Below are 21915 nucleotides of genomic sequence, written 5' to 3'. Positions count from 1 at the left end.
TTGGCATGCACAATAGTGTCTTGGTTTGGTGTCTGTATGTGAGATGGATCCCCCAGGTGGGGCAGTCTCAGGATGGCCTTTTCTTCAGTCTCTGCTCCATACTTTGTCTCCTTATTTCCTTTGAACAGGACCAATTCTAGGTTAAGAATTTGGAGATGAGTGGGTAGTCCCATAACCTCAACCAGTGGCTTTGCCTAATCTCTGGATATGGTCTCCAAAGTTTCTCCCTCCCCTTTTTTAGGCATTTGAGCTAATCTCACCCCTGTTGGGTCCTGGGAGCCTCTTGCTTTTCTGGCATCTGGGACTTTCTGATTGTTATGCCCAGTTCCCAATTTCTCATTGCTACACACCTCTTTTCAAATTCCTAATCCTCTGTATATCATCCCTGTCTCCTCTCATACCATATCCTGCCCGCTCTTTCCCCCTCCTCCTCCTTTATTTCTCCCAAGTCCTTCCCACCTTCTACCTTCTGTGAGTATTCTGTTCCCTCTTCTAAGAAGGACTGAACATACACATTTTGGTTTTCCTTCTTCTAGAGGTTCATATGGTCTGAGAATTGTATCTTGGGTATTCCAAGCTTTGGGATAATATGCACTTATCAGTGAGTATATACCATGCGTGTTCTTTTGTGACTGAGTGATCTCAGTCAGGGTGATATTTTCTAGTTCCATTTATTTACCTAAGAATTTCATGAAGTCCTTATTTTTAATAGCTGAGTAGTATTCCATTGTGTAAATGTACCAAATTTTCTATATCCATTCCTCTATTGAAGGACATATGGGTTCTTTCCAGCTTCTGGATATTATAAATAAGGCTGCTATGAACTTAGTAGAAAATGTTCTTGTTATATGTTAGAGCATCTTTTGGGTGTATACCCAGGAGTGGTGTAGCTGGGTCCTCAAGTAGCACTATGTCCAAATTTCTGAGGAACTGACAGAATGATTTCCAGAGTGGTTGTACCAGCTTGCAATTGCATCAATCATGGAGGATTGTTCTGGTTTCTCCACATCCTTGCCAGCATCTTCTGTCACCTGTGTTTTTGATCTTAGCCATTGTGACTGGTGTGAGGTGATCAGCTCATTAGATACTGAGAAATCATTTGAGAAAATTCAACACCCTTCATGGTAAAATTCTTGGAAAGATCAGAAATTCAAGGCCTATACCTAAACATGGTAAAAGTGATATATTGCAAACTAGTAGCCAACATAAAACTAAATGGAGAGAAACTTGAAACAATCCCAGTAAAATTAGGGACTAGACAAGGGTGCCCACTCTCTCACTACCTACTTAATATAGTACTTGATAGCCTAGCCAGAGCAATTAGACAACAAAAGGTGGTTAAATGGATACAAATTGGAGAGGAAGAAGTCAAATTATCACCATCCGCAGGTAATATGAGAGTATACTTAAGTGACTCCAAAAATTCCACCAGAGAACTCCTAAACCTGACAAACAAATTCTAGAAAATGTCTGGATATAAAATTAACTCAAACAAATCAGTAGACTTCCTCTACTCCAAGGAAAAACAGGATGAGAAAAAAATTAGGGTAATAACACCATTTTCAATAGTCACAAATAATATAAAATATCTTGGTGTGACATGAACCAAGCAAGTGAAAGATCTGTATGACAAGAAGTTCAAGTCCCTGAAGAAAGAAATTTAAAAAAAAAAAAAAACCTCAGAAGATAGAAAGATCTCCCATGCTCATGAATAGGCAGGATTAATATAGTAAAAATGGCCATCTTGCCAAAAGCAATCTACAGATTCAATGTAATCCCCATCACAATTCCATCTCAATTCTTCATAGAGTTTGAAAGAGCAATTCAAAAAGTCATCTGGAATAACAAAAACCCAGAATAGCAAAAACTATTCTCAACAATAAAACAACTTCTGGGGAAATCACCATTCCTGACCTCAAGCTGTACTGCAGAGCAATCATGATAAAAACTGCATGGTATTGGTACAATGAAAGTCAGGTAGATCAGTAGAATAGAATTGAAAACCCAGAAATGAACCCACACACTTATGTTCACATAATCTTTGAAAAAGGAACTAAAACCGTCCAGTGGAAAAAGAACAGCCTTTTCAACAAAAGGTGCTGGTTCACCTAGTGGTCATCATATAGAAGAATATTAATCAATCCATTATTATCTCCTTGTACAAAGCTCAAGTACATGTTGATCAAGGACCTCCACTTAAAACAAGATACACTGAAACTAATAGAAGAGAAAGTGGGGGAAAGTCTTGAACACATGCACACAGGAAAAAGTTCCTGAACAGAACACCAATGGCTTATATTCTGAGATCAAGAATTGACAAATGGGACTTCATAAAATTGTAAAGCTTTTGTAAGGCAAAGAACACTATCAATAGGACAAAATGGCCAACAACAGATTGGGAAAAGATCTTTACCAATCCTACATCTGATAGAGGGCTAATATCCAATATGTACAAAGAACTCTAGAAGTTAGACTCTAGAGAATAAAATAACCCTATTGAAAAATGTGGTACAGAGCTAAACAAAGAATTCTCAACTGACAAATGCCAAATGGCCAAAAAGCACCTAAAGAAATGTTGAGCATCCTTAGTTATCAGAGAAATGCAAATCAGAACTACCCTGAGATACCACTTCATACCAGTCAGAATGGCTAAGATCTTTAAAATCTCAGGTGACAGCAGATGCTAGAGAGGATGTGGAGAAAGAGGAACATGGTGGGATTGCAAGCTGATACAATGACTGTGGAAATCAGTCTGGCAGTTCCTCAGAAAACTGAACATAGTATTACCTGAGAACCCCGTTATACCACTCCTGGGCATATACCCAAAAAATATGTAACAAAGACATGTGCTCGACTATGTTCATAGCATACATATATACCAGAAACTGGAAAGAACACAGGTGTCCTTCAACAGTGGAATGGATACAGAAAATGTGGTACATTTACACAATGGAGTACTACTCAGCTATTAAGAAAAAAAAAAAGACTTCATAGAATTCTTAGCCAAATAGATGGAACTAGAAAATATCATCCTGACTGGGGTAACTTGATCACAAAAGAACACACATGGTATGCACTCATTGATAAATAAATATTAACCTAAATGCTGAGAATACACAAGATGAAATTCACAGACCACATGAAGCTCGAGAGGAAGGAAGAACTAAGTGTGGGTGCTTCGGTCCTTCTATAAAAGGGGAACAGAATACTCACAAGAGCAAATATAGAGAAAGGGTGTAGAGCAGAGACTGAAGGAAAGGCCATCCGAAGACTACCCACCTGATGCTCCATCCTATATACAGTGACCAAACCCAGACTCAAGAAGGGAGTTCTGACAGGAGCCTGATATAGCTCTCTCCTGAGAGGCTCTACAAAAGCCTGACAAATACAGAGGTGGATGCTTTCATCCAACCATTGGACTGAAAATGGGTCCCCAATGGGGTCCCCAAGGGAGGAGTTAGAGAAAGGACTGAAGAAGCTGAAGGGGTTTGCAACCCCATAGAAAGACCTATAGTATCATCCAACCAGACCCACCCCACCCCCCAGAGCTCCCAGGGTCGAAACCACCAACCAAGGAGTAAACATTGAGGGACCCACGGTTCCAGCTGCTTATGTATCAGAGGATAGCTTTGTCGGGCATCAATGGGAAGAGAAGCCCTTGGTCCTGTGAAGGCTTGATGTCCCAGTGTAGGTGAATTCAAGGGCAAGGAGGCAGGAGTGGGTGGGTGGGTGGGTGGGTGGGGAAGCACTCTTATAGAAGCAGGGTAGGGAAAGGGTAGGGAAAGGATGGGAAAGGGGGTTTAAGGGTGGAAGGAACCAGGAAAGGGGATAGCATTTAAATGTCAATATTGAAAATAGCCAATAAAAAAACAAATGATAAGGGTAATTGAATATAGTAGATGATTCCTCTTTTTTATAATGATGATAATCTTAAAATATTTAAACATAAAGCAGAACTAATCATTGCCTTACAAAATGTTTCAAACTATGGCCAACAGTTCAGTATTTTTGCTAATCAAGCACTTATCATTGTTTTTCATGGTTTATTATGTGTGTTTTCAAGTAAGGTGCAATGTGAATGAGAAAAGAGAACACACTCTTGGGACTTCACCACTTGCATACATACAGTATCACAAAGCCTCCTTATTACCCAACCCTTTGGTTGAATATAAAAATTCTTTTAGATGAACTCATTCAATGAAATCAGACTCATAGATATTTTATCCATCAATTATATTTTAAGAACACAAAAGTTGCTTCTATAAGCAGAATGTCTACCAATACATTTTTTTCATTCAAAGAATCTTTCTCGTACTCCTCATGGCAAATTATTGAAAAATATAAAACAATAAATAAAAAGCTGTACATACATATGAACTTTTAGGTATAAAAAGACACAAATAAACAGACTCCATCACACTACTATTCTGAATGCAAATGATTAGACCAGACAGAATAATGGCTGTGTAACACAGTAAATTTTACTGTGATACCAAGGTTTATAATCGTATCTAACACTAAAAAGGAAGCAAACCTAAAGTGATCTGAAAAATCTCTTTCCATGAATTACTAACTTGGAAAATTAGTGTTGTATGTTTTGAAATTTATGGTCTTATTGTTTGGTGTTTATTTCCCTTGATAATGTCAGTATAAAAATTTAGAAATATAAGAGATAGAAGCAATGGTTAGAAGTCTGAGGACTGTATGAGCAGAATATAGCAACAGTGTAGACTGAGGGGATCATGGAAGTCCTGAAAAACGTCAAACAACTGACTTCATGTTCAAGTGCTTACACATTTTATAATTGTTTTTGAAATTATAATTTCATCATAGTTCCTTTCCTCCATCTAAACCTCATATATCTTATTTTGTTTCTCAAATTCTAGTTTTTTCTTTAAATGTTCATATATATATATATATATATATATATATATATATATATATCATCTACATCTACATCTCTCTCTATATATATATATATATATAGATAGATAGATAGATAGATAGATAGATAGATATGAATGGATGATAGGACAGGAGTGTGTTTTGTAGTGTAACTAGGTAATATATGAAATATGATGAATTATATTGCTAAACTATTAAAAGATGGCAAAATATGTACAAAGATAAGATAAAACATTCAAGCAGTGTAGAAATACAGTGTGATTTAGTATAGTTTCATGAGGATTTATTAGAAAGACTATGTTTGTCACTTTCTCTTTCAGTGTTAACATATATGTAATCTAGATCAATACATGAACAGTTAAATTATTATACTACAATAACTGTTGATACTATGGATACTGTAAATTACATAGCTATATCTAGCACTACAATTCATGGCAGACTAATATACATTCACTTATTTAAATGTAAAAAAATTATTCTGTAATAACTTATGGTTGATAAATACGATTCTATAAAGTACAGAACCAAAGATGAAAGTCTACAAATGTTAATACTTAGTAAGTAATATTTATTTTCTTATAATGAATGTTGTTCAATAACATTCAACACTTTTCATATATATGCACAAAGAAAAGATAAACAAATTCAAAATACTTATTAAGAATTTTTTCAGGCATAGATCATTGAATATAGGTGGTTTGCAAAAATATATGGATATATGGATATACATACATACAAATAATGCAAAATTTCATAATTTCTTAGGTCAAAATATACATAAGTGGGAAGTGATTACAGTCTCAATGCAAACTTGAATAGAGTTAAGGTATTTCTATAAAAACTGCATTACAATCTGTACTTCAAAAGGACAAAATTGATTAGTAATATGCTTTAAAAAGTAATTTTCTCAGAGCCAAAATCACTTCCTTGTTCCTAAGGCTGTATATCAGTGGATTGAAGATGGGAGTTACAATGGTGTAGAACAGAGAGAGCAGTTTGTCAGTTCCAGGAGAATGCATGGACTTTGGCCTCAAATAGGTAACTGTAGCAGATCCATAAAACAACAGTACCACCAGCAGGTGGGAAGACCATGTGGAGAAGGCTTTTGCTCGCCCTGTGGCTGTTGGCAAACTCAGGATGGTGGCAATAATTTTGCTGTACGATGTAAGCACCAGTATAAATGGGAGTGCAGCTACCACCAAAACAACCACATAGAGAGTTCATGCACTGAAGTGTTTCCACAAGCCAGCTTGAGAATTGGTGGTATGTCACAGAAGAAGTGGTTAATTTTGTTAGAATTACAAAAATGCATAGAGAATATCTGACAGGTTTGTCCTATCTGGACTGGGATACCTCCGAGCCAGGAGCCTGCTGCCAGCTGTGTGCATTTTGATGGGTTCATGACCAGAGGATAAAGCAGAGGGTGGCAGATGGCCACATAGTGGTCATAGGACATCACAGCCAGAAGCAAACTTTCAGTAGTTCCAAAAACAAGGAAGAAGGACATTTGTGTGGCACAGGACATCAGTGAAATTTTTCTGTCCTGTGTCCCAATGTTGAACAGAATCCTTGGGACAGTAACTGATACATAACAGATTTCCAGAGAGGAAAAATTTGCCAGAAAAAAATACATGGGTTTCTTTAATGTTTGGTCCATACTGATTATTAGTATTATGAGAAAATTTCCAATCAGGATAATTATATAAACTACAGAAAACACTGCAAATAGAAACCCTTGGAGGTTAGGAAGGTCGGAAAATCCTATGAGCACAAATGGCATCACCATGGTAACATTGTCTATGGCCTCGAGCTCTTCTTGTTTCACCTGTGGAAAATGTTAAATCACAAATACACATCACTTCTCCTTTTAGTCTATCTAGTTTTATGTATGCTTTTCTGAAAGTACACAATTTAGGTTTTTTTCTATGTAATAATGTAAAGCTTAAGTCTCATTGCTTTAAAACTATAATTGAATATATTTTCATAATTCATAAGTGACCATATATAATTTGGTGTTTTAATCTTCTGAGATATATTTTATTGTGGATTTACATTGGAAATATACATTATTTTGTATTGTATAATTAGTTTGTACTTCCAAACTCTGAAAATATTTTCTGTAGTTTTGCTGTGTGGAGTCCAATGTGTTTTCTAGGATTGTGTACTGGGCAACTTTGTAATTTTAATACTAAAAAATAAAATTATGCTATCAAATATCATAAAATATTCCTTACTTCAAGACCGGGTTTACCTTCTGTTGAAGTTAAGGAAATCAGCAGGTATAAATTGTGCTTTGATTTTACATTCAAGAGTGAGTATCTGGATTGTCTTCAATAATTTATCTTCTCATCCTCATATCAGTGGATGTTACCAGTGTGATTGTGTGTGTGCACACATATGTATTCATTCTTATCTTAATATTTTTATTTTCTTAACTCTCAATATTCATGAAAAATATTATCACTATAATTGATGTTAACACATAGATTATTGTTTTATATGAATAATTTATTAAATTACTAGACAAAATACTAATATATCAAAGTTCCTGTTTCATACAAAGAGTCCTCACAAAACAAGCAATTGTAAGTGAAGTTATAACCGACACGATTTGTACATTAAACACATCATATATATTTGTTTGTGTGCATGCTCATATAATGATTACGATTATAACTCTGGATGTAATTCATTCATAAGTAGTATATTATGTATGTTTTTGTATGAACTACCTTGTGTTCCTACTATGTCGTACATAATAGAAAATGAAATTAGAAGGCGAGACTTTATCACCATTTGTTAATACTTGTAAGTCTCGACAATGATAAAGGAACATATTTCAACACACATTAAACATTAATTTAGTTTGATTTTGAAAATATTCTAGAAAAAGTAGTAAATTATTTAAATATTCTAGAAGTTCTAGAATTATATTATTATTGCAATTAGAAAATTATGGTACATATTTTAAATTTTTTTCAGTGTGTTCTCACAGTGGTGACAATAGAGAATGGCAGAGGCTAGAAGACTGGAAGTCATGTAGAAATGAAGCTAGAATGACAATAAAAATAAAACTATGGTTGGATTAAAAATATCTTCAATTAGACACCAGACATTGAAATTTATATTGTGTTACTATCAAAAACTTTTGACAATTATTTTTATTAACATAGTCACCATAAGGACAATATGCATAGTTGTGAAACAATGTATCCTGATGTAGCATTACTCAAGGAATCAAATCTGACTTTTGTGACCTGAGAGCTCATATAGTTTTAACTTATCAGCAAAAAACAAAGAAGTATGTACAGTAGGTGCATAGGAATAAGTAGATGACCTCATTGGAAATCTGCTAACCGACTTGCTAGGATTTCTATAATTTAGTAAGTAGTGATGCTACTAATAAATACTTGCAAGTTCAGATTGTGCTATCTCTATACTGCTGTTAAGCAGCATAACCATTCCACACTTACAGATTCACTCAAATATAAGAAACATACTTATACAGGAAAACTAGATGGAAAACAAAAAAAAAGACTTTTAATGCAAGCAGGATAGGCTGTAAGTTGATTAGTAATATCCTTCTTATAAATTTCTTAACAGAGATATAAAATTGAGCTTTGTAGACATCCTATCTCTAGACCTGACATATGTGAAATATTTGAATATCTCCTAAATAGTACATTTCTTTAATACGTTTTGAGAATTAAATGAAGACATTGGTATGATGATAGTGATCCTTACTACATGAGATTATTTTATAGTAGAGCACCTTCTATTTCTTCCATTTGATTACTTAATCATTATATCCTGAAATATATAGTCTACCTTAATCAGTGCTTAAAATTTAAACATTAAAAACTATCTAATTCATTGTTGTTGAATTATGTTTTATGTTTTTAATGTGGTATATACTTGCACAAATAAACTTGTATTTGATAAAATCATTTCACACTTAATATTTGTTTTAGGCTCATTATATTACTTACCATTATTGCTTGCAGCAAAAATTAAAAAATATACTTTTCAGTCTATGTAGTTCATTTGAAACAGTTGCTAACTCCCTCTCAAATGTCCCAGATTATAAACCAACTATATTCCTTAAGTACTAAGTGTTGCTACCCTGGGGATTAACTCTTTCCCAAATAAAATTCTAAGTTATTAATTCTACCTGTCACTCAAAGAGATGTATACAACAACTAAAATAATATGCAGACAGGTTATTTTAAGAACTTTGTTAATGTGTATAATGTGTTTTGATAAAATCTACTCTGCATTTCCTCTTTTCCTAGTTTCCCCTTCCCTACTACCACAGTTCACTTTTAACACCCAATGCCCCTTCTTTTCCCTAAGTCAAGTTGGTGCCATATGTATATACGTGGGAGTAGAAACCACATAATGGGTACAGAAAACCATTATATACCACAACCCTGAATAAAATGTATTAGTTTCCCATTGAATGCTGATAGCATCTCAGTCAAATAGGGTTGAGGCTTCATGGAGGCCTTCCAGTTCCATTCTAATACTTAGTTTGGATTTACCCTGTGTAAGTCTTATGCATGCTATCCTAGTTCCTATGAGTTCACACATGCGGCAGTCCTGTTATGTCCAGGAAATATTGATTTGCTTCAGATGTCAGATTGTTCTAGATCTTACAGTCTTTTATCTCCTTTTACAAGATTCCCTTAACCTTGAAAAGAGTATGTGTGTCATAGATAACTCATTTAGTACCAAGTGCTATACATTCTCTTATTATGCATGTTGCTATCAATGGGAGTTTGTATTAATTAGCATCTAATACAAAAACGAGTTCCTGAGATGATTCTTGAGAGATGCACCATTCTGCCTGGTTTTTAGCTTCTACATTTTTGCAATCATTGAGTACTGTGACACTTGAAAACATCAACATTTTATGACTTCACATGATATACGAATTAAGTGGAATATACATTAAAATGGTGACAAATCAATAGTGCATTAGTATGAAAAGAATTTTTTCCTTTATTATTAAAAAAGAGATATCAGAGTCTAGGATTGTTCAGGCATAAATGTGATTTGCAACCAGACATTTTCTTCTTCATGTCTTGTGATCCAGTCAGGCTCTATATTCCTCACATTACAAAGGTGAGGAACAGTAATGGATGGTAAGTATGGTGCCAATTATTCCTTTTAAGTGTACAAGCACTAAAAAACATACAGAATATGTATAAATAATTTCTTTGGTAGAATTTACCCCCCAAAACATAGTAGGAAGTCAGAACTGTTTACTAGAAAGAACGGTTTCTTCTTCAATCCTCGGAAGACCAGAGAAGACAATTTTCTGCTGTTAACATTACATTTTCAAATTGAAAGTTTCATAAACTGTTTATACCACACATATAATCCATGATCAGATCAAGTCAACTAGAGTGATAGTTTTACACTTTGAAATTATTAGGAATTACAGAATGCATATGCATTAACATTTATGTAGACATAACCATATGGAAAACAGTTGAGTTACACAAAGGATTAGGATGCTTCATGTAAGCTAAGGAATATTATATGTAAGTAAATTACTCAGTTGTAGATACAGAGACAGATAGATAGCCATTCTATATACACACTGAATGTTATCAATATGCAAAAGTTATATATTTCTCCAATTTTGAGTTGTATCATTTATGACTTATTTTTCCTTAGGTATAGTCACTAATGTATATTTCTGAAATTACACTAATTGGAGTTATATAGATGTTAGTGTTTAACAATGAGAGTCATATTTTATATAATTTTTCCCAAGTATATTATTTTATTTTCATGTAGTTCTTAACCACTGTTTAATTCAGTCTGCATATACATAGGATGTCATAAACTGAACAGGTACACCTTAGCAATGGCATCACCAATATAGAAAAAGACAAAACCTCCTCTAAAACAAGTTGCTACTTTGGAAATCTGATAGGAGATAAATGAAATGTCTGGGTATGCTGAATGAGTTTCAATTTCCTAAAAATCAGTTCAAAACTGAACAATTTTAGTGTCCCTAATCAGGGTTAAAATTAAGAAAGCACATATATGCAGACCCAACCTAACTCTTTGAACTTAAATAAATCTTAAAATTATTCATGCATTTGAGTTCACATTTAAATTTATAGAAATCATTTTTGTAAAAATGAGGGAGCAGAGAAACATATATTTGAATAGGAGCTTTATAAAGGAGCAACAAGATTAAAAAATATTACAGACCGGGCAGTGGTGGTGCACACCTTTAATCCCAGCACTTGGGAGGCAGAGGCAGGCGGATTTCTGAGTTCGAGGCCAGCCTGGTCTACAGAGTGAGTTCCAGGACAGCCAGGGCTACACAGAGAAACCCTGTGTAGAAACAAACAAACAAAAAATATTACAGTAAAGTAATCTAGGATTTCAGTAGAAAGAAGAAAAATGTGTAAAAAACATTGAAGATGTTTGTAGTGCTCTGTGATACCACAATGTCGTTGCAATCTAATTAGGGGAAAGGGTGTAAGTCTCAGATTTCCATTTAGTATTACTTTGGAGTTATAACTCAGGTAATCAGAATCACCTATATAACTAATTGAAAATGAGTCAATTTAGATTTTTTTCAGAATTTTCTAGTAGGGTCCAGAAAGGCTCATTGATAATTCATTCATTACTTATTGTCTTATTCAATAAGCATTTATTATACTATTTCTATTGGCAATTATTGCTCTATATACTTCAGAATCATAGAAGATAGTCAAAAATAGTATAAAGACTTAGATAAATGATTATCTATTAACTTTAACACATGTACATTGAATTTAAATTCTACCAATATATTTAAAAGAAAGTGGAGATTATTAAACTTTTCTTCTAAAATTAAACATGTTTTTCAAAGATGGTTGAAGATAGTTGATCTTGCCTAACATTATCTAAACAAAATAAACTGCACAGAAATATTTGCATTATTATAAAATAAAAATGATTTCCTTTTCACTATGGGGATAAAATATTGCATAATAAGCAAGTTGTCAGTACATTAGGAAAACAATAAGTTTCTATGCATACACATGGCCCTATTTTGGAGTATTAACTTTCTCAGTGCAGCAGTCACCTCCTTGTTCCTAGGACTGTATATTAGATTTAACATAGGAATCACAATTGCATAAAACAGAGAGAACAGTTTGTCAGTTCCAGGAGAATGCATAGACTTCAGCCTCAGATAGGTAACTGTGGCAGATCCATAAAACAACAGTACCACCAGCAGGTGCGAAGAACATGTGGATAAGGCTTTTGCATGGCATTTGGCTATTGGTAACCTCAGGATGGTGGCAATGATTTTGCTGTAGGATGTAAGCACCAGTATAAAGGGGAGAGAGACCACCACTGAAACAACCAGATAAACAGATAGTTCGTGTACTGAAGTGTCCCCACAAGCCAGCTTGAGAATTGGTGGTATGTCACAAAAGAAGTGGTCTATTTGATTAGACCACTTCTAATTGCAATTATAAAAATGCATAGAGAATATCTGATAGGTTTTTACTATTTGGACTGGGATGCCTCCAAACCAAGGGACTGGTGCCAGCTGAGTGCACTTTGTTGGGTTCATAACCAGAAGATAGTGCAGAAGGTTACAGATGGCCATATAGCAGTCATAGGACATCACAGTCAACAGAAAATATTTGTTAGTTCCAAAAATAAGGAAGAATCACAGCTGTGTGGCATAGGACATCAATGAAATAGTTCTGTGCTGCATCTCAGTGCTAAACAGAGTCCTTGGGATAGTAACTGATACATAGTAGATTTCTAGAGAGGAAAAAATTGCCAAAAAAAACCCAACAACAACAACAACAAAAAAAAACAAACAAAAAAACCCCATGGGATTCTGTAATGCAGGGTTCATAGTGATCGTTATTATTGTGAGAAAATTTCCAATCAAGATAATCATATAAACTACAGAAAACACTACATATAGAAACCCTTGGAGGTTTGGCAGTGTCAGAAAATCCTATGAGGACAAATGGCATCACTGTGGAAACACTGTCTATGGGCTGGAATTCTTGTTTCACCTGTGAAAAATATTAAATCACAAATAAACATCACTTCTCCTTTTAGTCTACCTAGTTTTATGTATGCTATTCTGAGAGCACACATTATAGTTCTTTTTTTTTCTTTTTACTAATTAAAGTTTAAATTCCATTGCTTTAAAACTATAATTAAATATATTTTCATAATTAATAAATGAACACATAGAATTTGATCTTTTAAGCTTCACGAATATATTTTCTTATGGATTTATATTGGAAATACACCGTATTTTAAATTGTATAATTGATTTGTCCTTCCAAATCTGAAAAGCTTTCCTATGGTTTTGTTGTGGTGTCTCCAGGTTGTTTTCTAGGCCTGGGTTCTGTGAAATTTTATAATTTCAACACTAAAATAAAATTAAAATGAATCCATAAAATATTATTCAGCTCTAAACTGAGTTTTATTTCCAATGTAAGTTATATGAATCAGCAAGCATAAATTGTGGTTAGACTTTAAGTTGTCTTAAATAATTTACAGTTCTCACGACTTCTGCTACTAGCACTTATTTCTTTTTCATTCAGTGTTACAAGACTCTCTCTCTCTCTCTCTCTCTCTCTCTCTCTCTCTCTCTCTCTCTCTCTCTTTCTGTCTCTCATGTGTGTATGTGTGTGCGTTCTCACGTGTGCATGCACAGATATGTATTCATGCATACCTTATTTTGCTTCCTTAATTGTAAGTATTGATTAAAAGATTTAAATCATCACTATCTTTTATGGGTAGCATATAGACTATTGTTTTTCAAAAGTAATTCATTAAATTACTAGATAAAATACTAAAACATCAAAATGCCTATTTCTTATGACATTTCCCCCCAAACAAGCAAATATTTGTGGCTGAAGTTCTGACACACACACCATTTGTATATTAAATACATCGCATATATGCATGGATGCATGCTCAGATTTGAAGTATGGCTATATATGTTGTAAATTTTAACTAGTATAGTTTGTGGTATGAGTTGTCTTGCTTTTAAAGTATTTTATGGATAATAGAAAAATTAAAATAGGTAGCTAAATATAAGAAGGAGAGGAACTCCATTATCATTTGTGAACACAAGTAAGTCTAGACAATGATAAAAGAACATATTTCAACACAATTTAAACATACATTTAATTTGGATTGAAAATATTCTAGAAAAATAGTAAATTACTTAAAATATTTTTAAATTCCTGTAATTATACTATAATTTAATTAGAAAATTATTGTAAATAGTTTAAAATATCTGCAGTCTGATCTCAGTGTAGTGACAGTAGAAAATGGCAGAGGTTAGGAGTCAGGTAGAGTTGAAGCTAGGATGACAATAGAATTGACACTGTTGTTTGTTTACTCACAAAAAAAGCCATTGTGTGCTTCTATTAGACAGCAGAGACTTACATTCTGTTGCTGGTTAGAAAACATTTGACAACTCTTCTTTAAACATAGTCACCATAAGGAAAATGTGCATTTTTGTAAGGACAATGTATCCTGATGGAGCATTACTCAAGACATCAAATTTGACTTTTGTGACCTGAGATCACATACAGTTTTAATTTATCAGAAAAAAATATTCAAAGAAGCATGAGCAAAGTGAAAAGTAGGAGCTCTCATACAAGATCTGAAGACTGGGCTGCTAAGATATCAGTAACTTAGCAAGTAGTGATGCTATTAAGATATAGCTTAAAGTGGCATCTCTACACTGCTGCTTAGCTGCACACTTACAGATTTATTCCAGTTTAAGGAAAAAACTAATACAGGAAAACAAAGGAAGCATTTTAATCCTAGTAGGATAGGATGTAAATAGATAAAAATAATCTTATTCCTTTAACTTCCTTAACAGTTATATAAAATTGAGCTTTGTGGACATCCTGTCTCTAGACTTGGCCTAAGTAACGTATTTGAATATTGCTTAAACAGATTATTTCTTTAATACATTTTGAGAGTTAAATGAAGATCTTGGTAGTGATGATAAAAATATTTACTACATAGAATTACTTTACCATTGAACATCTTCTATTTATTCCATGTAATTACTTAATAATTATATCCAGAAATAAATAAAGTCTACCTTAATCAATGCTTAAAATTTAAGCATTAAAAACATATCTAATTCTCTATTTGAATTTTATTCTCTGGAGTTAAAAGAGTGTATATATTGTCAAAATAAATTTTTATTTGGCAAAATCATTTCACACTTACCTGTTTAATTCTAGGTACAATATAAAACACACTGTTCTTGTTTGTACCAAATATGGGAAAGTAAACTAGACTTTTCAGCTCTGAAGCTGATTTGACACAGTTGCTAACTGTGTTTTCAAATGTCTCAGATTTTAAATTAACTATATTCCTTAAGTGGTAAGACTTGCTACACTGGAAATCAACTCTTTTCTTATGCAGCATTCTAACTAACTTAAAAAGACAGTAAAATTCTAACTTAAAAAGACAGTAAAAAAATAATAATACCCAGACTTGTTATTTTAATCTTAATTAATATATATAATGTGTTTTGATAAAATTCACTCTGCTTTTCCTCTTTCTAAATTTCCCATCCCTACAACCATCTTTCACTTTCAACACCCAATACCCTTTCTTTTACCTGACTCAAGTTAGTGCCAAATGTATGTATGTGTGTGTGTGCGTGTGCGTGTGTGTGTATGTATATGGGATGTGTATATGTGTATGTGTATATATGTATATGTATGTGTATGATGTTGATGTTGATGTAGATGATGTAGATGTAGTAGATGTAGATGTAGTAGATGTAGATGTATAGAGACCTGTGAGTACAGAAAAACATTATGCACCACATCCCTAAATAAAACTCATTTTTCTAGTGATCCAGTCAGGGCTCTATATTCCCAATGTTATACAGGTGGTAAAGAGTAATGACTGATAATAAGAGTGCCCATTTTACTTTTATATGTACAAACTGTAAAAAAGATGCAGAATATCTACACATAACTTCTTCTGTAGCAGGTAGTTCCAAAACCATAGCAGGATAAAAGAGTTTCTAGAAAGAACAATTTCCTGTTCAACACCTAGATGATAAGAAAAGACAATTTTCTGCTGTTGGCATCCCTCTGTTTTTCAAATTTCAAATGACAAATACCACATGAATAATCAATGTTAAGATCAAGCCAACCAGAATGATAGTTTTTCACTTTGTAATGATTATGAACTACAGAACGCATAAGCATAACATTTATCTAAAACATAGTTGAGAAACATATTTGATTAGGATGCTTTATTTAGGCTATGGAATATTTTATGTAAATAAAATACTAATTTATAGATAGACAAACAGATAGCCATTCTATGTATACATTGAACGTTATCACTATGCAAAAGTTATATATGTCTCCAATTTTAGTTCTATCATTTGTGATTGAATCTCTCCTAGTTATAGCCACTAGAATATACCATTAACATTATAGTAATTTGGGTTATATAGATTTTAATGTTTAATGATGCAAGCCATATTTTACACAATTTTTACAATACTTATATACCTCTTTGGGTTAAGTATAAAATTCAAAAATTTTACATGTTCATTTATTATATAGTCCCAATTATAACTAAATGGTAGGTGAAAATATAATAATGTGACTATTCCCTTTGTTATATAATGAATTTGTAAATACTTTCCAGTCTTTTAAAATAATTATCATCAAAGTCAATTATCTAAGTTTGACAGAAATTCAGTTAGATAATTTCCTTTGGTGGATTATATCTTACACCACATAGTTTACATATTTTTAACATTTTATTTTTATAGCTTTAGTCATTAAGATTAAATATTATATTGCCAATTTGTCATAAAATTGCATATATGCCTTATGATGTGAGTACATTTATTCAATTTGTATTGCCATATGTAGGAAAAACTTATCCTTTATTCTGAAGCAGAAATCCAAAACTAAATATGACTTTAAAAAAAAATTTTTTTGGTTTTTTTTGAGACAGGGTTTCTCTGTATAGCCCTGGCTATCCTGGAACTCACTCTGTAGACCAGGCTAGCCTTGAACTCAGAAATCTGCCTGCCTTTGCCTCCCAAGTGCTGGGATTAAAGGCGTGTGCAACCACCGCCCGGTGACTTTAAAATTTTTAAATGATTTTAGTTTTTATTTTTTGGCAGTTGTTTTCACCAACTTTATACATTTAAGGAATATACTGTGATCATATTATTTACATTAGCCACCGTTACTCCTCCCACACCTGCTAACAGTTCTCTCTTCCCAATTATTTTACTTTATTTTCATATTGATCCTTGACCACTACATCTAATTGGGCTGCTTGTCTGCATATGCGTAGCAGTTCATAAATTGATCAGGCACAACTTTGCAATGACAATACAACTGCATAAAAGACACACCCTCATCTAAAACAAGTTGTAACTTTGGAAATCGGGTATAAGATAGATGAAAAGCTAAAGATAGATGTATAAGCTAAATGATGTTCAGTTTCCTCACAAATACAACATCAAAAGCTACATAATTTTAGTAACCCTAGTCAGGATTAAAATCATCATAGCACATATACGCAGGCAAAACATAGCTCTTTGGACTTCAGTGAATCCTGAAATTACTCGTACAGTTGGGTTTACATTTCAATTCATAGAAATCATTGTTATAAACATAAGAAAAATAAATATACACTTGAATTGTAGTTTTATAGAGAAAAAACAACAACAGGTTGTCATAGTAATTTAGGGTTACAATAATAAAGAAGAACAATATATGCGAAAATATTGAATATGTTTACAGTGCTGTGTCATACCAGAAGTCATTGCATTCTAATTAGGGGAATAGACTGAAGTCTCTTTTCCCCTTAGTATTTTTTTGGAAGTATCCCATAGGAGAGGGAACAATATCACTTAAATAAATAAACTCAAATAGGAACTGAGTATGTCCAATTTAGATTTTTTTCACAATTTTTAGTAGGGTCCAGAGAGACTCACTGACTAACTCATCACTATTGACTTATTCAATAAGCATATATTATTGTGTTTCTGCTAGTAGTTATTCCTTTATATATTTCAGAATAAAAGAAGACTGTCAAAAAATAAGATATGAGAATCTGAGGAAATAATAATATATTAACTTTAAGATGTGGACATCAATTTTTGAATTCTATTCATATATTTAAAACAAAATTTGAATTATTAACATTTTATTTTTAAAAATAAATACTTTTTTTCCAAGAGGGTTCACTGAAGATCATTATTTTGCTTAATAATTCTAAACAGAAGAAACTGTACAAAAAACTTTAAGTTTGAGAAAAATTCATTATAAAATGGATGGGATTCCCTTCTCAATATGGGGATAAAACATTTCACAATAAGTGAGTTATCAGAAGATTAAGAAAATAAAAAAGTTTAATGTGTCCACGTGGCTCTATTTTTGGAGTATTAACTTTCTCAGTGCAGCAATCACTTCCTTGTTCCTAAGGCTGTATATTAAGGGATTGAACATGGGGGTAACAATGGTGTAGAACAGAGACAGCAGTTTGTCAGTTCCAGGAGAATGCATGAACTTTGGTCTCAAATAGGTAACTGTAGCAGATCCATAAAACAACAGTACCACCAGCAGGTGGGAAGAACATGTGGAGAAGGCTTTTGCTCGCCCTTTGGCTGTTGGCAAACTCAGGATGGTGGCAATGATTTTACTGTAGGATGTAAGCACCAGTATAAATGGAAGTGCAGCCACCACCATAACAACCACATAGACAGACAGTTCGTGCACTGAAGTGTCCCCGCAAGCCAGCTTGAGAATTGGTGGTATGTCACAGAAGAAGTGGTTGATTTTGTTAGAATTACAAAAATGCATAGAGAATATCTGACAGGTTTGTCCTATCTGGACTGGGATGCCTCCAAGCCAGGAGATGGCTGCCAGCTGTGTGCACTTTGTTGGGTTCATAACCAAAGGATAGTGCAGAGGGTTGCAAATGGCCACATAGCGGTCATAGGACATCACAGCCAGAAGCAAACATTCTGTAGTTCCAAAAACAAGGAAAAAGCACAGCTGTGTGGCACAGGACATCAGTGAAATTCTTCTGTCCTGTTCCTCAATGTTGAACAGAATCCTTGGAACAGTTACTGATACATAACAGATTTCCAGAGAGGAAAAATTTGCTAGAAAAAAATACATGGGTTTCTGCAATGCAGGGACCATACTGGTTATTAGTATTATGAGGAAATTTCCAATCAGAATAGTTATATAAACTACAAAAAACACTGCAAATAAAAACCCTTGGAGGCTGGGCAGGTCAGAAAATCCTATGAGCACAAATTGCATCACTGTGGAAACATTGTCTATGGCCTCGAGCTCTTCTTGTTTCACCTGTGGAAAATGTTAAATCACAAATACATCTCACTTCTGCATTTAGTCTACCTAGTTTTATGTATGCTTTTCCAAGAATACACACTTTTGTTTTTGTTCTTTTTAATAATGAAGCTTAAATTTCATTGCTTTAAAACTATAATTAATTATATTTTCATAATTAATAACTAACCATATAGAATTTGATCTTTGAAGCTTCTGAGATATGTTTTATTGTGTATTGACATTGACAATATACTTTAATTTAAATTTAATAATTTATTTGTACCTTTAAATTCTAAATATTTTTTATAGTTTTGCTGTAGTGTCCCCAATGTATTTTCTTGGCTTGTTTTCTGTGGAACTTCGTAATTTGAACATTACAAAACTAAAATTAAGCCATAAAATGTCATAAAATGTTTATTTCAAATTGAATTTCCCTTCCAATATAAGTTAATGAAATCTGCAGGCATAATTTCTGTTTACACTTTTTTGGGGGAGTGAATATCAGGATTGTCTTACATCATTCACCTCCTATCTTTTTCCATTCAGTTTATGTTATCATAGACTCTGTCTGTGTGGTTGTATGTGCACAGTGTATATTCAGGTTTATGTTATTTTTGTTTTGTTTTATTTTTATTCTTTAATATTGACTAAAATATCTTAGTAGTCTCTGTACTTTATTATAACACATTGAATATTGTTTTGCAATAATAATTTATCAAATTACCAGATAAAATAATAATATATCAAATTAGTTGTTACATATTAATATTTCTTCTCTACCAACAAACAATTATTTGTAGCTAAAGTTCTGACCCACACCATTTGCACATTATATATATCTTACATATATGTATATATATGTATATATACATATATACATATATATATATATATCTGTGTTAATGGTCACATAAATTTGGGAGCACAAGTGTGAATGAAATATTTCATTTCCATTCTTTCATGTGTAAGTATATCATGTAATATTTTTTGGTATGAGCTACTTTGTGTTCCTATTAAATTATGAATAATAGTAAAATAAAAATAAGTCGTTAACTATAGAAATAAAGTGCTCATCATCATTTGTTAACACTTGTATGTCTGGACAATTATAAAGGAACATATTTCAAAACATTAAACATAAATTTAATTTTTGTTGATGATATTCTAGAAAATATTAAAGCACTTAAAATATTCTTAATGTTTTATAATTATATTATAATTTTAATTTGAAAATTATGACAATGATTAAAAAAAATCTTCCATGTTGTTTTACAATAGTGACAGTAGAGAATGTCAAAGCTTGGCGACAACGTAATGCAGAAAAGGAGCTAGGTTGACAGTGGGCACAAACCTGTGTTTGGCTTAGAAAAAAATTCTCTGCTTCTACTAGAGAGCAGAGACTTCAAAAATTCATTTTGTATTTTTGGTTAAAAAGGTTTGACAAAGATGTTTATGAACATAGTCACCGTAAAGAATGTATACATATTTGTGAGGACATTTATCCTGATTGAGCATTACTCAATAGAGTAAATCAGACATTTTTGACTCCAGAAGTCATATGGTTTTAACTTATTGGATAAAATAAAAATAAGGAGCAAAGCGATATGTAGATGCCTCAAGTCATGCGATAACTGAGCTGCTAGGATATCTATAGTTTATTAAGTAGTGATGCTACTAAGAAAGAGTTTCAAGTTCAGATTGTGCTACTTCTACACTGTTATTTAGCTGCATAACCATTCCACACTTACACACACATTCCAATTTAAGCAAAAGACAAATGTAGGAAAATAAGATAGAAAACAAAGAAAGCCTTTTAATACAAGCAGCATAGGATGTAAGTAGCTAATAATATCCTTCCTCTAAGTTCCTTAACAGTTATATAAAATTGAGGTCTTTAAACATCCCATCTCTAGACTTGACATATGCAAAATGTTTGAATATCTCCTAAACTGTTTATTTTCTTAATATATTTTGAGAGTTAAATTAAGATATTGGTAAAGATTGCTCCTACAAAGTAGTAATAATATGTAGTAATCCTACATAGGATTACTGTGTAAATGAATACTTTCTATTTCATTCATAATTATATCTAGAAGTGTATAAAGTCAACCTTGTCAGTTCTTAAAATTTAATCACTAAATCTTTATCTAATTCTCTGTAATTGAATTATTTTTTCTGGTTTTAAAATGTTATATACTTGTACAAATAAACTTGTGTTTGACAAAATCTTTTCACACTCACATATATGCTTCTAGGCTCAATATAATACTTACCATTATTGCTTGCATCAAAAATGAGAAAGACAAACATACTTTTCAGCTTATGAAGTTTATTTGAAACAGTTCCTAACTGCCTTCTCAAATATCTCAGATTAAACACTTTTTTATATTCCTTAAATAGTAAGAGTTTCTACCCTGGGATAAACTCTTTTCCCATGCAACCTTCTAATTGAGATACCAATTGTGCCTGTCATTCAAAGAATTGGATGCAACAAGAAAAATAATATCCAGAGAGGTTATTTTAAGAATTTATTTCATGCATATAATGTGTTTTGATCAAATTCACTCTGCATTTCCTCTTTAATTTTTACTATTACCCACCACCATGTTTTCATCTCCACACACAACACTCCTCTCTCTGA

The 21915-nt window shown here is 32.8% G+C and overlaps 1 protein-coding gene and 2 pseudogenes across 1 annotated transcript; all 3 read right to left on the bottom strand.

The window, feature by feature from the left end:
* Positions 1-5692: 5692 nt before the first annotated feature.
* Positions 5693-6701, bottom strand: LOC117704131 (olfactory receptor 10AG1-like; annotated as a pseudogene).
* Positions 6702-11926: 5225 nt separating this feature from the next.
* On the bottom strand, positions 11927-15351 carry LOC117703170 (olfactory receptor 10AG1-like; annotated as a pseudogene).
* Positions 15352-16249: 898 nt separating this feature from the next.
* Positions 16250-21628, bottom strand: LOC117704072 (olfactory receptor 10AG1-like). The gene is made up of 2 exons (XM_076928266.1): positions 21548-21628; positions 16250-19289 (listed from the first exon to the last, which is right to left on the bottom strand). The coding sequence occupies exons 1-2, from the start codon at positions 21560-21562 to the stop codon at positions 18345-18347; spliced, it is 960 nt and encodes a 319-aa protein (XP_076784381.1). The 5' UTR covers positions 21563-21628; the 3' UTR covers positions 16250-18344.
* Positions 21629-21915: the final 287 nt, after the last annotated feature.

This window comes from Arvicanthis niloticus, chromosome 2 (assembly GCF_011762505.2).
Source record: "Arvicanthis niloticus isolate mArvNil1 chromosome 2, mArvNil1.pat.X, whole genome shotgun sequence".
Lineage (NCBI taxonomy): Eukaryota > Metazoa > Chordata > Mammalia > Rodentia > Muridae > Arvicanthis > Arvicanthis niloticus.
The sequence above is the reverse complement of the archived record's forward strand: the minus strand, read 5'-3'. Positions and strand labels throughout refer to the sequence as shown.